At 42.3% G+C, this 24,428-nt stretch overlaps 1 protein-coding gene across 1 annotated transcript in view; it reads left to right on the forward strand.

The window, feature by feature from the left end:
- The window catches only part of RPH3A (rabphilin 3A), a 726,349-nt gene that overhangs the window by 298,687 nt on the left and 403,234 nt on the right, over nucleotides 1–24,428 (forward strand). Inside the window, exons 3-5 of the mRNA XM_086943083.1 lie at nucleotides 3,350–3,482; nucleotides 8,416–8,502; nucleotides 16,435–16,600. Coding sequence (XP_086799209.1) covers nucleotides 3,350–3,482; nucleotides 8,416–8,502; nucleotides 16,435–16,600 — 386 coding nt within the window. The remainder of the gene's footprint in view (nucleotides 1–3,349; nucleotides 3,483–8,415; nucleotides 8,503–16,434; nucleotides 16,601–24,428) is intronic.

Raw genomic sequence — 24,428 nt, forward strand, 5'->3', positions numbered from 1 at the left:
ACCATGTTTGAAAAAACTACACTGGCTCCCCATACGGCAAAGAAGTAAATTTAAGATCTTATGCCTGACCCACAACTCATTGTACAATAAGGGGCCCGGTATCTTCAAAAAAACCTCAACTGGCATGTCCCCAGGAGGTCCTTAAGATCTAGCCACAAGTCCTTACTAACGCAACCCCGCGTGCGAACTTCTAGGAATGGGCAGCACTCCTTTTCATATCTCGCACCGGCGCTTTGGAATAAGCTTCCTCCTCACCTTCTCTCTATTAATGAGCATCAGCAATTTCATAAAGCCCTGAAAACATGGCTTTTTCCTTAGCATGATGCCCCTGTCCTTTGCTTCGATGCTCGCTCTGTTTTTGTCTTTTCTTAGCCAGTTCTTATGCTGAAAGCGCCTTGAGACCTTGCGGTGACAAGCTGCGCTCTATAAAAACCTATGACATTGACATTGACATTGACATAATGGAACATTTTCCTTATTGGCTTCTATTGATGAAGATGCAATTTCATTTTGAAGACAGCAAAAATAACGCAATTTTTGGTTTAAAAAATTGGGGGGCTTTTTCACGAATAATGTCTAGTGGCATGTATTCAACAACGCCTGTAATAGGTGAAAAAGACAGCATAGAGAAATGAAAATGGAAGCTGCTTAAATTTATTTTCCTAATAGACAAGCGTTGGCACAGCCATCGGTTTGGGGTTTGTAAACAGATTTGCAAATAATTGGAAAGGTGTTTGTGAGTCATTTTTATTTAAAAAATGTAACAACGGGGTGCCGCAATTGGCAGAGGATATCGCCAGGCCTTTTTGCGACTTTGTTAGTGGTCTGTATCAGTGGCAATTCTTCTAGCCTGGTGAAGATTTGTAGAATATATCCCTACCCACTGCTGGAGGACAGTGTTACAATTCCACTCAAGTCCCCTGTAGAAACTAGAGAACTACTGGAATCAATCAAACAGATTATGAGTGGAAAGACACCTGGGCCGAATGGCTTCCCCCCAAAATATATTTTAATGGGTACGGGGTAAGTTGGGGGAACCATTGCGAGGCATCTATTATGGGGCGTGGCAGAAGGTTGCCTCCCGAAAAACGTTAAGACAGTGACAATAGTTCTCATCCACAAGAAGGGTAAATCACCACAGTACTGTTACTCCTATACACCCATCTCATTACTGAATATTGGGGCAAAGGTGGTGGCGAAGGTTTTAGCATCTTGCCTTCCTCTGGTTAGCAATAAATTGATTGTTCCAGACAAGTCAGGTTTTATGCCACGCAGGGTTACCCAGCATAAACTCAGGTGCCTTCTCGGGGGCTTGGCCAGCAGAGATATGATGCAAGAACCTAGAGCATTGCTGTGGTCGGATGCAGAAAAAGTGTTTGACTCCCTCAAGTGGGCATATCTGCATGCCACTGTGGAGGAGATGGGGTTCGGAATGGAGTTTCGCTCCTGTGTGCAATTACTGTACATCAACTCGGTGGCCTAGGTCAGAATCAATGAGGCATTCTCTGATGAGTTCATGTTAAGCTGGACAATCAGGTAGTGATGCCAGATGTCTCCTCTGCTGTTCACCCTGCCAGTGGATCCCCTGGCTTGTTGAAGAAGTGCCTAACTTCTGGGCATAAGAGATTTCAAATGGTAGGACAGAATCACCCTACCTGCAGATGATTTGCAATACCTGACCTATTTGGAGTATTTGATTCCCTGCATGTAAGAAATCGTATCAATCTTTAGAAGGTACTCGAGCATAAGGATTAATTGGCATGAATCAACCCTATTTCTGATCAACAAGATGGCGCAGCAGGAGGGATTGTAGCTTCCCTTGAAGTGGTCCCCAGAGGGTGTTACATATTTGGAAATCGATGTAACAAAGTACTCAGTGGCGTTCCATCGAGCCAATCTAGGAAGAATTTTGAAAGATCATAGAAGGGATATGGATCACTGTAGATGACATCCCATAACTTTACTGGGAAGGGCTTTGTTATTCATAATGATAGATGTGCCCAAATTCATGTATTTGCTACAGAATATGGGTTCTGTCATGCAGTGGAAGGGGTGACCCGACCGCTCCTTTGGGATGGGCTCTAGATAATCACCAGGAGTTCTTACAAGGTGGGTATAACCTTCCCAGCTTACAGTTTTATTATTGGGTGGCCCAATTACTCACAGTAAATGAATGGGCATTGTCCACCTAACAAAATAAACGTCACTATACAGAGTATACTGCAGGCTTTTACAGGGAATGTGGAGGGTCCTTCCTTCTGAAACTACTGATCAGGGTCTGGAAAGAAGGGTAAGCTAACATTGGAGATGCTCTTGTAGGACTCTGCTATACTCACAAACCTCTAGGCTGCTGCAGGGAGAAGCATGCAGACATCCTTGGGAAGGGCAGTGTTCCGCTTGGTTCAGCTTAAGATTCTTCACTGAGGGTACTACACGAGGACGAGACTGTACCACAAGGGTAAAGTAGGAGATGAAACATGTTTGAGGAGATGTAGATGCACCGGGATAATAATGCATACATTGTGGGAATGTCCACGCATTCAGCCTTCTGGTCCAGGGTGCGCCAATGGATAGCGGGAGTCAAAGGTGAAACAATTAACCTCACTGCTCCGGTGAAATTAGGCATCTGAGGGGATAAAAAGGTGCATAAATATGCCCTCTTATGATTTAACATCATCCTTGTCATGACCAGGAGAGACATGGTACGGTCTATGGCACTCCCTGACTCGACCAAGTTTGGCACTGGATGAGGAAAATGGAGTGGTGTAGACAAACAGAAGAGAAGAATATTGGTCCGTGGAGACGCCAGGGGAGTATCGCCCTTTTAGCCAACGAGGGGACGGTCTCAGTGGCCCACTGATGGGGCCCAGTTACTAATAAATATTTGAAGGCTACCCACCTTCATGTTATGGTTTGGGGTGGTTGGTTTTGTTCCATTAACAATTGTTTCATTTTTAGTAATGAGATGCTAGTGAAGAAAATTCTAAAAACGTTCTTAACAAAAACAAAGTGCACCAGCAAACCATAATAAACATTGTATTTCTACACCCACATGTGTTTGTTCTTTGGGGCTGACACAACCTCATATAGTTTACTAATATTACAAAGATTAAGGGCGTACCAAGAAGCCTTGTATTATATGTTTAAGATCAATCAAAAACCGATGGATAAAAAATTGAATTAGTATTTTTCAGGTATTCCACAAATAGATGATAATAGGACGTTATTTCCCCAAAAAATCAATTTTTGCAATTTTTACTTCATGTTTGTTTGCACATTTCACATTTATTTTGACTATATGATGTCACATGATTCTTTAGTTTCTTAGACTTCTGCATATTTTTTTTAGACGTTTGGTGGGCAGATTAGAAGACATGCGTAAAAACACGGCTGGTGATGGGGTGAATCGTTGCATCTTGTGTGGAGAACAGCTTGGCGTGCCGGGATCATCAACATGTGTAGTTTGCGAGGACTGTAAAAAGGTACACCTTAAAATATTTTCAAGAATTCCCATGCATTAACAGCCTCATTCCAATGTGTCCATTTTAGCACTTACCCATGATGGTGACATTTTTGTTCTTTCTTTTCTCTGTCCTTCCTTGCTTTTTGCTCTCCAACTGTGCTTTCATTTTTTTGTGTGTCTTCATTCAATTTGTTTCATTTTTGCTTTCAATCACTCTCTTTATCCTAACCTCCAGGGGCTCTCTTTACTTCCATTTCTTACCCTGTGCCCTTTTCTCTACTGTTGCATTCTTTCCTTCATTTGACTTAACTGTCGTAATCTTTAATTCTATTTCTTCACAGTTTTCTTTTCCATTCTCTCAAGCACTTTATTTATCTTTACTTTTATTTCCCCACATCTTCTTTAGCCATAGCTTACTTTCTTTCCTGATATCCCACTTTTCACCTTTAGTTCTATTCATTACTGTCACTCTTCCTGACCTCTCAATCAAGACTTTCTATTTTACTTGAGTTTCTTTCTTTCAGTTGCTACCTCCATTCCCTCCAAGATAATTTCTCTAGCTCTCCTAATTTGTAATTCCATTCACCCTGTGCTTCCTTCAGTACATTTTTGTTAGCACCCATTGACATGTTTGTTCCACTCCCCCTTCTAGGTATGCATCTTAACTTCTTTACTTCTAGCCCTTGTGCCCCCTACCTTATGAAACATTACTATATGTCTCCATGTATCCCCTCTCTTCAATTTTACTTCTATGAATTACCTAGTTACACTCCTATCACTATCAGGTAGATTCATCAAGCCGAAATCGGCTCGCAAAGGGCCAGATTCTCAGAATCTGGCCCTTTGCGAGCGCTATTTTTGCATTTGGGATTCATCATCCCAAATGCAAAAATCGCGATTCTAGAAATCGCTAAATTGCGAATAATTGCAATTAAGGAATCTCAATTTGAGATTCCTTAAATGCAATTCATGAACCATTGGGTTCCCAAAAATTGGGAATTCGCAATCTGGGGCCGCTATTTACCGCGAAGTCTAACTATGTGGTAAATAGCGAAAACTTAGAAAAATGCACTTTAGTGCATTTTTCTAAGTTGTATGTTACACACACACATGTCCTTTGGACATGTGTGTGCGCAACACCAGTGTACATTACCATTTCAGGGGAGCAACAGGGTGTCCTTTGGACACCCTGGCACCCTTGAAATTGCTTCCTTATTTGCGATTTGCTAATTAAGGAAGCAGTAGAAATCGCATAAAATATTGCGATTTCTACATGCATCCCGTTTTGCGAGTCTTTAATAGCGAATCCTTAAAATTCGCTATTAAGGACTAGCAAAACATGACCATGATGAATCTGGGGGTATGTCTTTAGTTACATTCCACATATGCTTTCTTCTTCCACTCTCTCAATATTTACTTTTCTATATTATCTTCGCTTTCTTCCCATCACTACCCCTATTTTAAAATAGTGTGCTCTCCCTTAGCTCCCTCAATCATTACCGTCATTCCTTTCTTTATTTCACTACTGTTCCTTACCCTGCACCCTTTATCTGGCTCTGTCAGTCATTATTTTCATTTGTATTTTGCTCCTTTGCCTTCGATAAGAAGCTCTTTAAACGAAAATGGAGAGGTACAACATTTTTCTAAATTAACCCTAGGTGGCAAGACTGATTCCTTTGTATTAATTAGCCATAACAAAGTTTGTTGAAAGGAAAATGCTGTGAGCTAGGTATATAAATCAGGAACCTTTACACAACCATTCTGTTTAGAGCACTTCCGTTTTGAAAGCATGACACTTGACCGTTGCTAGATTTTGTATACAAGTAGAAAGCGATCAGCCAATACCTTTGGAAAGTAATCTGGCATAGTCGATTGTCATCATGAAACTGTGTAAGTTACCTTGGTGTTTAGTATCATCGCTAGGGTTTCCAAAGTTGCCCGTAAAGAAACATAGAAAGAGAGTTTTCATTTTCAAAATATCAGTTGTAAATCTAATATTAAGAAGCTGTAATTTAACTGTTTCCTTACTTCCATTTCAATACTGAAAACCTAAATATTTGATCTGTGGATTGTTTCAAGCCAATTATAATCCTAATCATGGAACTAAGGCAAATGTATCTTCCTTAACATTCTCACTAGTATTTAATGTATAACCTGGTTTTAAAAGAAGGTGGCAGTGTAGAATAATTATTTGAGATATACCTCAAATATTGTTAGCATAAGCAGAAAAATTAGATTTATTATCCCCAAATTGAAAACATGTAATATTTGTATTTTTTTTGGACCCTTACTAAAAATGTTTTAACTGATAAGTAAGAATGGTTATAAGAGATTATTCTGGTGTATTTTATTTTCAGAGAAAAGTGAAGCAAGCGTCAAATACTGACACTTTGGAAGAGTTATGTAATAATGAAATCTAAATTGGGAATTTGGTTTCAATGCTGCCTATTTTAATGACTCAACATCTAAGTAAAGCTTCTCAAACTGCCTCTATATAGCTCTCCTGTGTGCAACCCAGTCTATTTAATTAGAAGCTTTTGCTTGTTAGAAATAATATATGTATACTAAAAAAGAAAATTGTGTATTCGAAATGTGTGCATTTCTAGAACACAAAAATTCGATGTTTGGAGAAAATGGCTGAAATTCAAAAATATATTAAATGTTGATATTTGAGTAATAAATTGTGGGGTCTGGGAAAGACATTACTAATATGATTAACTTGGGGCCTGGGGCATTGAAGTGATTGCTGGCATGTATTACTCATTCAGAGGCATTCTAAATTGATAAAGGCTTTTTTTACATTACTGCTGGCAGTCCTGCCTGATGCACTGAGGTGATCACTGCTGGCAATTTTGCAAGTGGTGGCAACTAATCTAATCGCATCCGATGAGGTCACTATTACAACACTAATAATATAAATGTGTGGCTCTGGACAATTTATATTGAGCATAAGTGGCTCGTAGTAAAGGAAATGTTGGAGACCCCAAATCTAATGCCCACCCTATCAAAAACCTTCAAATCACATGTAATAGTAGGTATAGGAGAGGCCAGAGTAATGACTTAACTAAGTATATCCTCTTTCCTAATTGTCACGTACCTGGCTAATAGTTTACCTGTTTTACTCTGACCACAATTCAATTTCACATACATACATAAGTGAAAATGTATCACTGCCTTGAACAGATTTATTAACACTTTCTGTAGTCTTCGAGTTAAAGTCTGTTCATTATTAACCAATTTAAGTGCAACCTTTGATTTGGAAGAAAAAACTACATGTTTCAAAGATTTAATTATTAATAGGAAGTCCTTGGAATAGTTCAAAGAAATGTTCTTATATGAAATCTTTAGAGGATTCCATAAAAGTAAGTGATTTCAATACTGGTATCTATGATAGGAGTAAATTAAAAAGTATTTATTAAAAGATTCAAATTTAGAAATAAATGATGTATCCTACAATGAACTGAAATTAGATCTCTAAATATTCTTCCATTCATTTTTGAAAAATAAAACGAGAATCTAGTATGACCAATGCATGGCCAAAATCAGAATAGCTCAAATTTTAGAGTACAGAAGATTGGTTATTAAATATGTGCAAGCAACAATGCAGTCATTCTAGAAATGGAACCAAGCACATAAAGAGAAATGAATAACTCACCTGGATTAAATATTTCCCAATCCCCACTTGTGCCTTCTGCCTCTCTGTCTCTATTGCCTACCAGTAGACCCCTCTGAAAATTTTTAGAGAGTGGAGGCCAGGTTTGCGTGGGCCGAGGTAACCTCAGATAATGAGGGACTCTGATTTTGGGGAGGGCTGCCATGTTGTATTTGAACCAGGCTGCTTTACAGAGGAGAGATAGATAGCAATTTCATTCCTTGGGTGCCAATGATGGAGTGATGACATGGCACCACTAAACTGGTTAGGTGTCTCACCAATCACAGACTGCTTCACCGCCCTTCTTAAGCGATTGAGCTAGCAGGGAGAGTTGAGAAGAAGAATGAAAGGGACTGGTGATGCACCAGTGACACTGCACCCTTAATTCATGCTGAATCCGAAGGACCACAAATCTCCCCATCTGCCATCCCAACAAAGGAGTCACTTGACATCACTATGTGGCCATGTCAGTGGGATCATTCACATGGCACCAGGAGTATTGACATTTCCACTCCCCCACACTCAAGGAGAGAGAAAAGACATGCAATGAGAGCGAAAACAGCAGGCTCATATCACCTGACAGACTCAGTTGCCTGTTCGTTCTTCCAGTATCTTAAAGGTAAGGAGCATAGAGAAACAGGGGAACGCAGGACAAAAGGAAGCTCTTCTAAGACAATCAAAACAAGAAAATGAAGGAAAAATATCAGCAAAGTAAAGAAAAGTAAAAGTGAAGATGGAGGGTCATTAAAGAGGCAGCAACGCGTTCTGTAGATAAAACATCCTAGTTGGTAGGCAACCCGAACCACAAACCATTTGGATTGTGAACTAGACTCCACAAGCTCCTATTTATAAAATTGAGGTTGGCTGTTGTGATAGGAAATCTCCTCAGTAGGAAAGCTCATGATCATGTTTCTTCTTTAGTTTTAGGTCTGGTTATCATAAATGTTTCTGTGTTTAGTGAGATACTTCATGTTATGTTTCATTTGTGGGTCTGCCTGAATGTTTCTTTAAGTATTTTCAAGCTGGGATATCATGTTACATCCAAACCCATAAGGCAGTGTTTTTTTTAAGTATAAAGGTTATTGTTAAATGCTTCAGACCTTTACTTTGTACTGTGAACACCTAAATATGTAATTCCATGATTTTCCAAATACTGTGATTCATTTGTTCTAATGTTGAAAAAGCATGACAAAAGTATTGAAAATGAAAAGCTATTTTCTGAATGACTTTTGTGATGTTAAAATGGGACTGACCAACAATTGAAATTAACACTTACATTCAAAATTTGATTCTTTTACAGAATGTTTGCAAAAAGTGTGGAGTTGAGACTCCAAATAACCGTCCCCATTCTGTTTGGCTGTGCAAAATCTGTAGTGAACAAAGGGAGGTAAGTTCTATCACTTCATCTTGCAAATTGGTACGAATTGCAATGTGTATAGTGGTCAAGGTGTCTTGGCAGATAGAAGCATGTATTGGGCAGATAATCTGGTTGCTAGAGTATCAGATGAACTGTTGTAAACAAATGTCTGTTGCGTATCCCCGTAAGGTATACCACTGATGTGTGGGGTTGGCCCATGACTCTGAATCGTGCAGGAAATGTGCCTTGGTGAATCTGAAGGAGATCCGGGATCCTGAAGCCAAGCTGTACATCACAAACATTGCCAGAAAGCATACAAAGGCCATTTCCAATTGGAGTTTAGAGCTTGAGCCATTCTCGTAAATGGTCCCTGTAGTGCGACTGAGCCCGAAACATGTACCGCTCTGTGCACCATACAGAGTGATTTAAAGTGGACCCTTTCCTTGATAGGCGGCCAATGGAGATCTCTCGGGGCAAGAGTAGAAGAAGATCTACGTTGCCTATTTAACACCAATTTTGCTGCTGCCGACTGGACTCTCTGCAACCCCTGCAAGATATACTGTGGTGCTCCCAAGTACAGGGAGTTGCAGTAGTCCAGTCTGCTTAGCACAGTGCTTCTCACTACAAGAGTGCGTAAATCCTTGGGAAGTATTGGGAGTCTCTGGCGCAGCATGCGCATCAAAGAGAAGCACACGCTGGCTGTGTTAATTGCCTGCGACTCTATTTGGAGATTGTCATCTATCAGAACCCCCAGATTGCGCACCGTGCTGACAGGGACCAAAGGTTCCTCCTCAGGGCTAAACCTAAACTCCAGTGGTATGTGTTTAGGCATCTTAGCAGAAGAGCAATACAGCACCTCCGTTTCCCCCCCATTAAATTGCAAGGAGTTTCTCCGAAGCCAACCTGCGGTCTGACACATACACTCCTGAAACGTCTCCATGGAAACTGCGTGTTTTCCTTCCAGGGAAAATGCCAGTTGCGCATCGTTTGCATAGTTGACCAGGTCAACCCCGAACGATTTAATGATGGGAAACAGAGGCTGCAAATAGATATTGAAAAGAATAGGGCTGATCGCAGAGCCCTGTGGTACCCCATAGGCTACTGAAGATTTACGGGACTAAAACAGCCCCAAGGTTACCACATGCTGTCTCCCTGCCAGATAAGACTGCAACCACTGCAGAGCCCGTCCCTTAACTCCAATATTCTCTGATCTTTCCCCTAGAATTGCGTAGCTCACCGTGTCAAATGCGGTCGACATATTGAGAAGTACTAGGATAGTAACCTTCCCATTGTTGGCACGCATACATGGATTATCCAACATGGTGGCCAAAGCAGTCTCAGTCCCATGACCCGGCCGGAACCCAAATTGGTCCTTATCCGGCAGTTTATTATCCTTTAACCTCTTCGCTGCTGATGACGAGCTCAGCAAGTAAGTATCTTGGTGTTGTATATGTGATATGAACCTTTTACAGGTCAAACTCTCAGATGTGCTACTTTTTTTTGTCTTTGGCCAAGCAATGACTTGCAGTGGGCATTGTTAAGGGTTATTTGTAAGACCTGTTGGCTGTCTAAAGGTTGCCGGACCAACAGTCTATCTTCAAAATCACCCACTGTGATGTGTTTACGGAAAGGTTTGGTCCAATTGATTCCCCCAAACACTTTTGGGAAGCCACTATGAAATCTTGACTAGGTCCTTAGTTTTTTTTATATGTACCCCTTGTGAACCACTGCACAGTTGTCCCCTTCATTTACTGACCCTGAAGGTGTTTTTTTCTCATTGCAATAACGTCAGCTTGTCAGGTTAGTGAGCGTCAAGCTCTCACTGTTTAGCTGACTTACACCACTTTCTTTCTGAACAAGTGGATGCTCAGGACCCAGCTGGACACTTCATTACTCTTCCCCTGTTCTTTGCCCTGCCTTATCCCGCTAAAGAGGAGGAAAGATTTCATTGCTTGGACCAGAAGAGAGCATCCAGCTTCTACATAACATGTACCAAAGATCACAGCTGCAAGAGTCTTTCTTCTGACTTTAGCTGCCTCAACTAAAAGCTCCACGCTGTCTGAACTAAAGGTTCCACTCACTCCTCTTTTGCATAAAGATGTTTTCCAACCGATGGGGGCTGAGGAGGGAGAGTGGCATCAGAGCAGAACTTTGCTGGAGGCTTGAACTACGGTCCCCCTTCCCATGTTTGCTGCTAGGACATGATTGATCAAAAAAAGAATTGGAAAAAGAGGGACGGTGCCTCTCTGTGCTTTCTCTTTCAATTCCCAAGTAGCTCTCCTCTGGTGCACAATGTGTGTGTTTGAACAGCGGTTTCTATCTAAAGGAATGCGGAGTCTTATACCCAGCATGCTAGAGTGGTGCCCAAGTGCAGCAGTTGTGTGCACAGTGTGCATACAAAACAGGTACAATACATGCTGCACTCATGCCCTCTTTAAATCCCCGTGTGAACACATGCACCTCATTTTGGGATTTGAGGGATGTCAATGTGTGTACATCACATGGTTGTAACCCGCTCATTGATATAGGCTTTCCCGAACACCCGTGAGAGATTGGAACAGCTTGCCAAACGCTCTGGCAACAACCGAGACCAGCATCAAAATTGAGGAATAACCCCAGGTAGTAATCTCTGCTTTATAATTTAAGAAACACTGCTCATGAATCTCAGATTTGAGAGCGGCCATGGATCCTTACCTAGGTCTGTCACTTGGAGGCACTTACATCAGTATAGCAAGACGATGTCCCCCTCAAAGCTCCACAGAGTGCTAGCACACATGCTTCTATCAGTATAGCATCTCTTCCTGTGCAGAGTTCACTAGAACTGTTTGCACTAAGGACCTCATTGGTACCACACTCCTGAAAAAGGAAGTCCAACTTCAGTGTGCTAAAAAACATGAGTGCAGCAGAAACGAGTACCTTGTACGCCTTCATACTTAAACAACTAATATGCCAATTTCTCCAAGAATATCTTTGCTCACCTGATGAAATGTCAGTATCAAGAGAACACAAGCATTTTCGGATGTAATGCTCATACAAAGAAAGCCACTTCTTGCACTTTGACCAAGGGATTTATGTTGGTTGCACAAAGTGTGGGAGGAGCGTTTCTAAAAGGGGCATGGCCTGTGTGATTAAGAGTGTGGCTTAAATCCATAAACTAAATTTGTGATTCTCATAGTGTGCCGCCTGACTAGTATTTTGGTTCCTCTGAGGTTTCTGATATTGCATCCAGATATAACACAACAGCTGACATACACTTAAAACTAGACAAAATCAATAACAATTTTGTTGTAAATAATTATTGATCAAATGGGTCAATCTTGAAATTTGTTGAAACTGTATATTAAACATTGTTGCGGCCCGTGCAGTGTCTCAATCACTCCTGTTATCCTCATTCTCTGTTTGATATCTACACCCTTTTTCTCCATATCTCGCCCATCTTTGTATCTTACACCTCATCTCTTTCCCCTTCAGCACTCTCTTGTAAGTCCTGAATACATCTCCTTCACCTCACTACCCCTAAACACACAACGCACTGAATCAGCTGTAAGCTCTGTTTTTTCTTTTACTATTGCCAAGGCCGGACTGGCCGTAGCAGGCACTGGCGTTTCCCCGGTGGGCCGGAAGGGTGGGGGGCGGTTTTGGACCGGAGGGGCTGTTTATGGTACAGGGGGCTGCATATCAGTCCCTTGTACCAAAAGCAGCAGCAGCAGTGCTTCACACCAGCCCCCCCCCCCATCTTAATTGCCAGGGCCGGTTTGCATTCCCAGTCCTGTCCTGTCCTTTCAGTAAACAAAAGTGGATAGAATATGGAGTACATGAAGTACATGGATTTAAATGGATTATAATGGATGGAGAAATGCGATATTCTCACAAAAAGCTGTGCGACCGGGCTTGGGACACAAATGTTGCCCCGTACAGTATGCTTCACACACATTTGCACAAAATCACAATTGCAACTGGATACATGACCATTGCTCTGTGCTCTCTGCAAGTGGCCAAGAATTGGATGTCCATGTATTGTGATCACCTTTTTTGACCCATCAACACTGAAAAACCGTCTTCAACCTCAACTCGAGAGCTCTCAATCGTAGCAGCAATGGCGTAAGGAAACTTGAGGGGGTCCCCCTGCAAGGTACTTGGAAGGGCCCCCTCCGGACTCAATCAGGAGCTCTCTGGCCGAAGTGCTGAGCTGAGTGGGCCCTCTGGAGCTAGTGGCCCACCCGCACCGCAGGGGCTAGGGGGCCAGTGTTAGGCTCCTGTGATTGGTGGGTGAGTGTCTGAAAAATGTCAGCACCCCATCCATGTGGGATGGACAGTAGGAAGGAGCATGTGGTATATCTCTTATTTACCTTACTCATCAGGGGCTTACACAACATAGTAATTGCTCGTGCAACTGACGTCCAATCAGTGTTATATTTACATTTTCTTATGTACTTTAGTGATTCGAAAAAATCCATCTGAGGATCGTGGAGAAGTACCACTTCAGGAACAGCTAATGCAATTCATGCATTTTGTAAATGAAATATTTTTTCAAAAGACAGCATTATTGCAGCAAAACCAGGAGTTTACATGCAATCAAGTTACATTTAAACTCGTCCTTTACTTTTCCTTGCTAACGTCACAAAGTGTTTACAGTCACGCACAGAAAAAAATGAAATCTTCAGTATCCTACAAAGTCAGTAAACCAGCAACCTGTCTCTGAGTACTTGTAAACATTATATGAAGAAATGCGCGTGGGCGGGGTGGTATTATAAAGCTGCGCGCAATCTTTTTCTCGGTGTATTCCTAGATTATATAATAATAATATCAAACTCGGTTTCGCCATTCCTCCCTGTCCCTCGGACAAGCAGGGCCGTATTGGCGAAATAAAACTATCTCTGGAAAAATGCTTAAACCAGCCCCTTTTCCTTTGTCTGCTCGCTCTCTCTCTCCACCCATCAATGTTATCTTCTTCTCTCTCTAATCGCTTTCTCTCTAGCTTCCTTCTCACTCCCTCTTTTCTCTCTCTTTTGAATTCTCCCTCTGCATGCTACAATAAATCTTAAAGAGCTGTGGGAAAGAGACAGATGCACCAGGAACGCGGCTAGGCTTGTTAAGCAGGACTCCAGCCCGCCGGGGAAATGCCCGGTGGAACTGAAGGCCAGCCCGGCCCTACCTTTGTGATAATTCCCTCTATACTGCAGCCCCTCTCACTAAGGAAGGTCCTGGTGCCCTTTCTCCTTCGGCTATTAGAACACAGAAACCTTAATGCAAGTCCAGCCACTACCAGTTTTACAGCACTGCAACGTGAAAGAGGTTAAAATGTGCATTTCCCCGGAACCTTTTCCTGTTCTAGTTAAATTCCGGGTCATTTCTATAACCTCCTTTGTGCAAAAGTGTCAGATGTCATGCTTCCTGCTGTTGTTTGAAAACAGCAAATGAATTGAATCAATGGGAACCGAGCTCCTCGGATCACAGAGCGCAGGAATGGTTTAATCAGCCATGACATGGCCGATTACTTCAGCTAGGCGGATCATATTACATTTTAAATGTCATTTTATAGACTTTTATTCTAACAGTTTCACCACATTTTTTGGGGATTGAGGAAATGTTTTGTGTTGTTTTATCATATCCATAAAAGGATGGTTACTCTGCCTAAAAATTTGCAATGAAAAGACAACATAAAATCGTGCTTTATTTTAAACATCATTGTAACCCTGCTGTGGGATACTGGTGGAAATACTGGTGGAAATCAGAAGCAATAGATTCAGGTACAACTAGTTCTCCAGCTCCTCACCGTTGCTCATCTTGTGCATATTGTTGTCACCCACTTCCTTCGTTGCTTAGCCACCCCCCTACATCTTCTGTCGCTCTCCATCTCCCCCTTTGAGCATCCCCCCTTCCCCCTTCCACCTCTCTACATCCATTGCTTTTCAACTCCCCTCCACTCAGTAGCGTAGCGAGTATGCCACAGGCCCTAGTGCCAGCTCCTGGGGTAGTAGATACAGCGATTATCGGGGTTCAAAGGGACCCTAAAGCCTCAAGGCCCTGTTGCCACTGCACCTGATGCACAAATGGTAAGTATGTGCCTTTTACCTCAACCATTTATCCAATTTTTTCTGTTAACTCTATCTGCTCTTCAATTGTCTTTTGCCTCTCCACCAGTTCCCACTCCTCTGTCATGTTTTGTACCACCATTCTCTAGCTCCTCGTTTTTGCTTCCCAGCCTATTTTTATTTCTTAGAATTTTTTAGGTCCCGCCTACGCAGCGCGCATGCGCTGCATAGGAGAGAGACCTGTAGTCATCGCCACAGCTTTGGGGGCAAAAACGTGCACGCAATGCATTGCTTGCAATGCAACGCGTGCACATCTTGGCGATTTCCTTGCGGGAGCCTGGCTCAGCATACCACAGACCTTACAATGCACCCACAGAACCCGTCAAACAGACATCAGGCAGCCTGGATCACATAAAATTCATCTTAAGATTCAGTTATTCGTAGACCCGTTCACTCATAAAGATTTTGCATTGTCATTCTGGATATATGTGTAAATATAATGCCGGTCATTTTCTTTTTTGAAGGAGCATTAGGCCGCACGTTTTGTATATACGCGGGGCCTCTTTGATAAGGCCATTGCGCCGTCCCTGCGTCATGTTTTTTAGTAAATGAGGCCCCCAGTGTATAACTTGCACTAATCCTGCCCCCTGTAATCACTGTTAGGGCATATTGCCCGATCAGGTTTTTCTGCCATTACATCTGTTACACAATAGTATTGTATTGCCCTGTCCTGTATGTATGTATAGTTTATTGTACACCTTTAACCAGGCTCCGCTAACTTTGAATATACACCCACATTCATGTCTGCTATGTCCATAGATCTTGGCAGGCCTCGATCGTGCCATACAATCTGCAAAATGAACTAGGTAAATATATCTTTTTTTTAAATAAAAACAATGAAAGCCCTTCACACAATCTAATACCTGTGTAATTCCGTCGCCTCTTCATTTTTCCACACCCTACCACGGACCTTCACCTAGGATCTAAGGTATACTATTTGATGGAACAGCTGTAGCCCTCTTGTGAGGTCTCACACACCACCCGCACAGTTACTAACCTCCGCCACACTTATGCACCTTTTTTAGGGCAAAAACTACGCAACTTTTTAATATGAGATCATAAGGAAATCAGTCCAGCAAATGAAACAAGCATTGGCATAGCCAATAGGTCTCGCTTTTGGGACCTTATAATTATTTAGTTTTACAGCACAATATCCTTGGTGCAACAACATCAGCTGTTGCATGGCTAAATCTTGTACCTTATAAGTGTTTAGCCATGCAACAGTTGATGTTGTTGCACCAAGGATATTGGGCTGGATAACTAAACACTTAATGTCCCAAAGGTGAGACCTATTGGCTATGCCAATGCTTGTTTTTTTTTTTACAAGAGCCCACTCTCTGAATACTGCTGCTAGACCACTTGCCTTTTTTCTGCTGACACTTTTTATTTTATATATAATTTTACCATTTGTAAAGGGGAGCCTACCATCTTGGAACACTTAATTACATTCAAAAATAGACAATGGTGCTTTATGATGCCAATGTATGAGTTGTGACTTCATGATGTACGTACACACACTTGCTGCCATCCTGAAAAGGTTTTCTTTTCTGAATACCAATTTCTTAATGGTCGTCCATGTGTGTGCATGCTTTATGACTCACCTGTGGCCAACATGATTTTCTCATAAAGACAACACATTCCAAGATGACTACCAGTGTGTTTCCATTTGATTTAAAAATCTGATTTTCACTATGCTTTACATATAGATATTGGCAAAGTCAATAGCTTAACCCTCCCAGTTTAAAGGCAAGATCTTATGGTTTTTCCAATCTTTGTGAATCAGTGCCTACCTTTGTTTCCAAAAGTGTACATATTACTAAGGGATATGAACTCACAATATAATTTTGTTCTCTTTTATTGTCCTCAGGTTTGGAAGCGTTCAGGGGCCTGGTTTTTCAAAGGTTTGCCAAAGACCTTCCTTCCTCAACCAATGGCAGTAAAGAAGACCAAACCACAACAACCACAAAGTGATCCTGCCTCTTCTGAGCCTCCAGCTTCAGAAACAAGACCTTACCCAAGGAATCAAAGCCGAGGTAGGTTGGGTTTTCTATGCAAGCAGATCCAAATACTGTGTAACAAAGCTCGAACATTTGTATGTTTATAACAAGAAAATGTGTTAATAACCATTCACAATCTAGGGGTCAATTGCAAGTCCAATGTTGATATTCTCTTTTATTCTCTTGAGTGCATTAGATTATCCCTCAGGCCAAAACACAGTTTAGGATAGGATAGGATGATAATCATAAACCGCACTAAAATCATAAGGTGTCGAAGCGCTGGGAGAGTCGAAAGAGAGACTAGCATCACCAGCTAAGAGGCAAAGAGCCAGGTCTTCAGAAGCTTCCTGAAGGTCTGGAGCAAGTCAGCCGTGGTGCTAGAAGGTCGATACAAAATACAGTAGTCCTAGACCTTATTAAATTTAGATACAAATCATAAATCAATCCTGTCTGGTTAGACAAATATGTGGGTGGAGGTCAAAAACAAAATGAATTTCTGAAGGTTCACAATACTCATTATCTTATTCATACATTCAATGGGAAGGAGGTGCAACAAACCAAAAACCGAGTTCAACATTAAATTTATTTCATTTCTTAACTGGTGAAACTTATATTATTTAAATGTAATACTTCAGAATTTGTAGGCGAGAAAGGTTGTCCCAGAGGGGGAGACATGCGTGAATAAATAGTGCTCAGTGTAATTTGGTGGATAGAAAAGTAAAATGAATGGTAGGGAATTTTTTTTTACATATTTAGATACAGCACAACAGGTTGTCAATCCCCTGCCTAGCTAGCCTAGCCACAATCGTGTATGGTGGTGTACAAACTAGTCAGTTCAAGTACATATCAAAAGATTTGGCACGATGTGGGATACAAAGAGAAGGAGGGTCTAGGCTTTTCAAAAGGGGGGCGTCGACGTTTCGACCCGACTTCCGGCTATGGGGTAGTTGTGGGCCTCGGCCATGCGGGTCTTCATCAGGACAGGGGTGGGGTGTGGGCTAACAACCTTGAGTAGGAGGGGCTTGGTCACCTATGAGATTGTCAGGTCCTGGTGTCCTCAGGATCGTACGATGCTCAATGGGTTCCACCACTAGACAGCCCCTAGGTCTGAATTACCACAGACACAAAGGAGTGGTCAAGTGAGGGACAAACAGGGAAGGGTAGGATGGGGACAGCGGGGAGAGAGAGCTGTAACGAGAACAAGGCACTATAAGTCAAGCACCCACAATGCGGCCACCTTAAACATAGGTTACAAGTGCTACATACTGATTCTCTGTACATAAGCGCATAAGCAGCAATACCTGTAAAGGAAAAGAAGTGTGCTTTGCCTGGCAATCTGGATGTGCAGAGAACGTCACAATTCTAAAATGCAAAGAACTACAGGTTATAGTATATCAACAGATCAGTGACATATCACCACAAAAGGCACTGCAAACACGTACCAAATGATACATGGAAAAGGCTTCAACAGGGGGCTATGGAAAACAGCCTGCCAGGCGAAGCTCAATAACCCCTGTTGCAAGGAAACAAAAGATTGCGCAATGAATAATTCAGTAATCCAACTCAATAATAGCGCTCCGGGTTAATATCACCCTGAAGTATGTAACATGACAATTATATCCAATGATCCTCTTCAGAGAAAAATAACACTGCACTGTTATAATGTGGAAACTAAAGTCATTGAGTGCTGCACTTGCTTTCAGCAAAAAAGAAAAAACGAACTACTAATTCAGCGAGTAGTTCTGACTTGGTGTAGGTAACAAAGCAATATTGCCAAGATACAAAAACAAAGTCATTAGTAGCACTTCAAACGTTCCAACTCAAAAACGCGTTATCAGTCAATAAACAGTCTGGAAGTAATGGTGGATACAACAAGAACAAGAATACTCTCTTAATGCAGAGAGTAAATCCAAAGATACCTCAAGAGGACCCGAATGCGGGCAAAGTGCAAAAAAAGTCAGGAATACTCACTTGCTGCAGAGAGTCACACATGTGCACACGGAAGAACTCCACCCAATGCGTGAATACCGGAGCTCCTTTCAATAAAACAATGAACAGGAGAACGAACCGCTAGAGCCAAAAGACTCGAAAGCGGAACCACTCAGGAACAGGAACAAGAAGAGCAACGGAATGTGTGGGACACACAAGAACTGGTGCGAACACCCCTACCGTGATCTTCTAGGTGAAATGCAGAATCAACGGCGGTGCTCCGCTGTTCCCGGCTTCGTCTTGTTACCTTGCGCGATGACGTCACCTGCCTCTTCCACCGCGCGCTTCCCCCTAGGCTCATGGGAATCGTAGTTTGCCTGTAAAACAATGTCTCAAGGCAGTGTTCGAGCCCGCACTCCGCCATGGGACACAGCAGAGATAAAGGTTGCAGTCAGGCTTGTGCAAGGAATTGAGGAATAAAAAAGGTAGGCTCCAGTTAAGGACCTCCGCTTACCTTATGTGGTCAATAAAGAGTCTCTGTGGAGCGTAGACAAATCTGCACATCATAATGTGTGTGCTCAAAAGCAATCTCAGACAATGATTGCAGGGTATCTGGAAGAATATTTCAGAAGGTCAATTCAGTAAGGGTAAAGTTAAATAAAGCCAAACCAAGTATTTAATACTGATGGCTCATGGTTAGAAACCAAGGGGTCATACCTCTAACTCAATTCATGCTCTGTGGATAAATCGTCATTTCCAGCTTGAAAATAATTTGTATAAATAAATCTGCAGCTGAAAAAAGTTAGAAGAGAGGAGCATTAATCACTCTCCAACGTGTTTACAAGGGTTGAGGTGGGCCAAGGTCTCAGATTCCATTTACCTACAGAAGTTCAAGACAGCGTGCGCTTCCGTCACTTGCGATCGCATTCTGACGAGCGCCGCCTGAAGAGACTCGGTAAAAAAGCCGGCTTCCGCGTGTACGTGCTGACGTGCTCGCCGGTTTGAGAAGCATGTATGATGGAAAGACTAACAAGGCCATGACGGGTAATTCCCGGTGAGGATGGTTTAGAGGAAAGATTCAAGAGGAAAAAGGTCACGAGTTGACCTACACAATAGTTATCATACAGAACATGTACCTAGAAGGACAAATGAAATTTAACAATGGAATACATCATACAGAGAGATTATATCAATAAACACTGTTAGGCAGTATGTACAATACTGTGAATTGGACTATATACAGTTTACAATGCAGGTACTGTGAATTGGATTATATACAATGTACAATGCAGGTGAATGCTGAAGCACATGGTGACATTATATACACGGTAATGCGCGATATTATGAATTGTGAAAAAAAAATCAATTGGGAGAAACACATTAAAACACAGAAGTTGACATGGTGTGATCAAACAGCGTGTGTTGACCCATATGACGTTTAATGAATACACGTGTAATGAAACAATGGGCGCATACTAAGGTGATGTGGCATCCTGAAGGTGAACGGGCCAAACAAGAGCATAGTAGGGTATAAGATGTTACTGGGAACATAAGGGCCCTAGTGTGTCAAGATTCTCAATTGGTAGTACTCAACCATTACTTAGTGCAGTGACCTGTCTGCTGATTTCCTCAGACTCATTCAGGCCACGTGAAATCATGTCAAGTGAGTGTATCCATCTACACTCCCGCTTACTCAGGATATTAGAGAAGTTGCCACCCCTGGGGTTGGGTCTGATCCTTTCTATTACCCACCATGTGAGACTGTCAGGGCTGTGTTCGAAGGAGGAGAAATGCTCAACTAGGGGTGCACCCTGCACCTTACAACATATTCGGCTGCAGTGCTGGAGGATGCGGCACTTGATTTTCGGCGTAGTCTGCCCTACGTACATGAACCCACAGGGGCAGACGATGGCATAGATCACTGCTGTAGAATTGCAATTACTTTGGTCCTGGAGTGTGTATGTCCGGCCATTGTGTGTAAATTCATTCATGTCAGTAGTCATATGGCAAGCTTTACATAAGCCACACTTGTGGTGGCCCGTGACAGGTGGTAGGCCCCAAAGTGTGGTCTGTCCCGTGATACATGGTATCGGTAATAGGGATTTCACCACATAGTCTCCGACATTCTTGCCCTTCATGAATGCATACAACAGGGGGGCATGTTACCCAATTCATCCATGACCAGGGGCCAGTGTTTATTGATTGTTTTTTTGATTGCATTGCTTTTGGTGTTGAACGTTGTAACACAGACCAAACGATCTTCACTGTTGTTCTTAGTCTTAGGGACCAACAGATGCTCTCTATGGTTGTGCCTGGCCCTTTTACGTGCTTTTTTAGGAGTCTGATGGGGTAACCCCGTTCCAGAAGTCTGGTAAGGAGACCTGCAGATTCAGTGAAATAATCCTCCTTCTTGGAACAATTCCTCCGTAACCTCAAAAATTGGCCGAATGGTACGTTATCCCTGAGGTTACGGGGGTGATGGCTGGTGTACCTTAGTAGTGTAGAGAAACCCTTGGGTGCCCGTGCGCTTTAGAAGTTGTTGTTAACATAACATAACATAACACAACATAACAGTGTATTGCACTCACTACTCTTTCTATAGAGACTTGTGAGCAGTTTGCCGGACTCTGCCATGATGGTGATGTCTAGAAAATTGATGGCCATTCTGTCATATTCTAATGTAAACTGAATGTCAGTGGAACAGGAATTGAGCCACGTGTTGAACAGTATTAGTAGATCTGAGTCCCCCTCCCAGATGATTGAAACGTCGTCGATATATCGACGCCACAGTTTAATACAATCATAGTATGAATTAGTGGGGCTCAAGATGAATTCTTGCTCATATTCGTGCATGTAGATGATAGCCAGGTTGGAGGCAAAGCTGGCCTCATCGCTATGCCCTTGGTTTACTCATACTGGTTGCCTTGAAAATAGAAAACATTTTTGGTCATAGCTATGTTCAGTAGTTCAATGATGAAGTCAGTAGGGACAAAATTGGGTGTCGGCCTACGGTTTAACACTAATTCATGCATTTAAGGGCTGAGGCTTGTGGGATATTAGTGAAGAGGGCAGAAATGTCCATGGTGGCTGGTAGGTTGCTGTTAATGTCATGTGGGCACTCATCCACAAGTTGGATGGTTTGCATAGTTTCCTTGAGGTTAGTGGATGTACTCCCAGGAATAGGTTTTAGGAAGACATCTATGTATTTACATAAAGGTTCCGAGATTATGGCTCTTCCCGGAGGGTCCTGCATGCTTTTGTGGATCTTGGGCAGGGTGTAGATCGTGGGCACCCTTGGATATTTGTTATTGAGGTAGTCGAATTCTTGCTTGTTGAGATAACCTATGTCAAGGGCCCGCTGGGTCACACACGCTATGGTTTTCGCAAAAGCTTTGGTCGGGTCTTTGTTAAGTTTATCGTAGTTACCCCTGACGGATGACTGTGACAATATTTCTTTTTTGTAGTCCTCAGTGTTCTGTACCACTATGGCCCCACCCTTGTCCGCAGGTTTTATAACAATCTCTCTATTGGTTTTCAATCATGACAGAGCTTCACATTCGTCTTTACTGATATTATACTTGACATAGTGTCGTTCAGCAAGGATGCTATTCACATCCTGCATCACTACTTGTTCGTTAGCTAAAAGCTTGGGTGGCATCAAGTGAGTTGGGGGGTTGAATGTGGAGGGGGGCCTCAATCCACTGCTTGAAAAACTGGGTTTATGAGGTATTTTGAGGAAGTCTGAGCTTACGGAAGAAATGGTGTGGTTCTACCTTAAGATTGAAATTGTTGGCCATGGATGTCGGGACAAAGGATAGGCTTTTTGCCAAAATGTCTTGTTCGTGGGGCTTGAGTGTAACTAGTGCTAGAAGGTGGCAAATAATTCCAGAGTTTAGCGGCCCCCACTGAGAATGAGCAGCCACCCCATTTGGGACCTATGAAGTCTGGGAGAGACAAGTTTTTTATGAGAGGAGGATCTCAAGGCTCTGCCTGGAGTGTACCAATGAAACACGGTTTTGAGATGTGGTGAGCCATTGCTATGCATAGCTTTGTACACCAAGTTCAGAGCCTTGAAGGAGATGCGCTTCCTGATCGGAAGCCAGTGCAAGGTTTATGTGAAAGCAAAGGCTTCTCCCACTTCAGTGAGCCTGTATTAAGTATGTTCCTATTTTTACCTTCACCTGGTTTGAGGCTGGGTCACACAGACCAACATTCGATCCTATTCAGTCCTATGTGTGGATTCAAACAGGCCTTCTCGATTCTGTTTCCTAGCTGTGCTAAATGATCTCTCTATCTTTTTGGGGTAGTCTCTTTCTCTTATTTTGACCGTTAGGGTGTCTGCCTTTTTTTAAAATAATTCTCTAGTTTATTGCAGTTCCTACTCAGATGTAAGAATTGGCCATAGGGAGAGGTTCTCTCTCAATTGCTTGTGATAGAAATGGTTGTATTTTAAAAAGTTGTTCTTGTTAGTAGGCATCCTATAAGTCAGTGGTTCCTAGCCTGTGGTCCGGGGAACCTTTGGGGGCCCGTGAAGCCTACTCACAGGGTCCATGAATGCTTAAAAAATTAAATAACATTAGATGGTAAATAAAGTGTAAATAAATGAACAAATAAATGAAAATTTGAAAAAGTTCAGTAAATGTGAAGGGATTTGAAATTGGAGGTAATACAATTAAGTTGGTATCCTCTTACTGATTTGTGGGAGAAGGACATCAAACAGAATTTAATATGGATGATAAGTGGCCTCATTTGAATTTAGAATATCTCCAACCTTCCCATTAAAAGTTACAATTTGGATTTTTTAAATATTTGTTTTTTTATTAAATGAAAAATGTAATACTTTATACATGTTTTAATTAATACTTGTGTCTGCATGTGTGTGCATTGTTTTGCAAATCAAATCATCAAAATTGGTCAGTATGGGGTCCCTGACTTCCTGTAATAACTCAGTGGAGGTCCACAAAACTTACAATAATGATTCCGTGTGGGGTCCCTGGATTCCAGTATTGATTAAGTGGCGGTCCACAGGAGTCAAAAGGTTAAGAACCCTGCTGTAAGTCATTGTTCAAAGATGTCCTTGATCAAGTGTGATCTTCACATCTCGAAATACAAGTTCTTCACTACTTGTTGTATGTGTGAGCTCAAGATTGGCACTGTAGTCAGAGGCTGCTCCTCCGTTATGGCGGAGCGTCGCCCCACTGGTAGAGTCTGCCACAGAAAAAGAAAATTATATCATTGTATTTTTTTGTGAGGGGCTCTGGCTGATGGTGCGTGCAGGGTAGGGTGGGCAATAACAGGCAGGAGTGGTGGGCACTTAGAAGTGCGCATGTAAGTTTGGCGAGTCGTCTTAGGCCAGCAAAACAGAAATGAGCATTTCTATTTCTACAACCCAGCTGTGTTCACAGTTGGGTTGGAGAAAAGCTTCAGGCTCCCAGGCAGTGTCTGAGAGGCAGACCAGGCTGCTCAGACCAATCCTGGTGCTGCTCTCATTGGATGAGAGCAGCGTCAGGATTGGCTGGGCAGTGTGTGCCTTCCCATAGACTTCCAGGACTGAAGCACCCAGGCGGCCGACAGCATCAGGCAGCGAGAGGTGAGTTCTTTTCTTCTATTTTATATTTACCCTCAATTCCTTCCCCCATCCTCCCCACTCCCACCTCCCTGGTGCGGCTGCCACCATGGATTGTAGTTAAGCCACACAAAAAAGGAATGGTCACATTTGTACCACCCTCCCAGATTATGAAGGTATCGCCTTCATATCTCCTCCAAATTTTTATCTGATGGAGGAATTGATTTGTGGTGTTTGAGACAAGTTTATTTTCAAATTTGTGTATATACAGTCCCACCATACTTGGATCAAATTTACTCCCCATCTCCTTTTGGAATAGACTGGTAGGAAGGCTTTCTTTGTCCATTTCAGTAAGCAGATTATTACTTG

The sequence above is a fragment of the Lissotriton vulgaris genome, chromosome 11 (assembly GCF_964263255.1).
Source record: "Lissotriton vulgaris chromosome 11, aLisVul1.2, whole genome shotgun sequence".
Taxonomy (NCBI): domain Eukaryota; kingdom Metazoa; phylum Chordata; class Amphibia; order Caudata; family Salamandridae; genus Lissotriton; species Lissotriton vulgaris.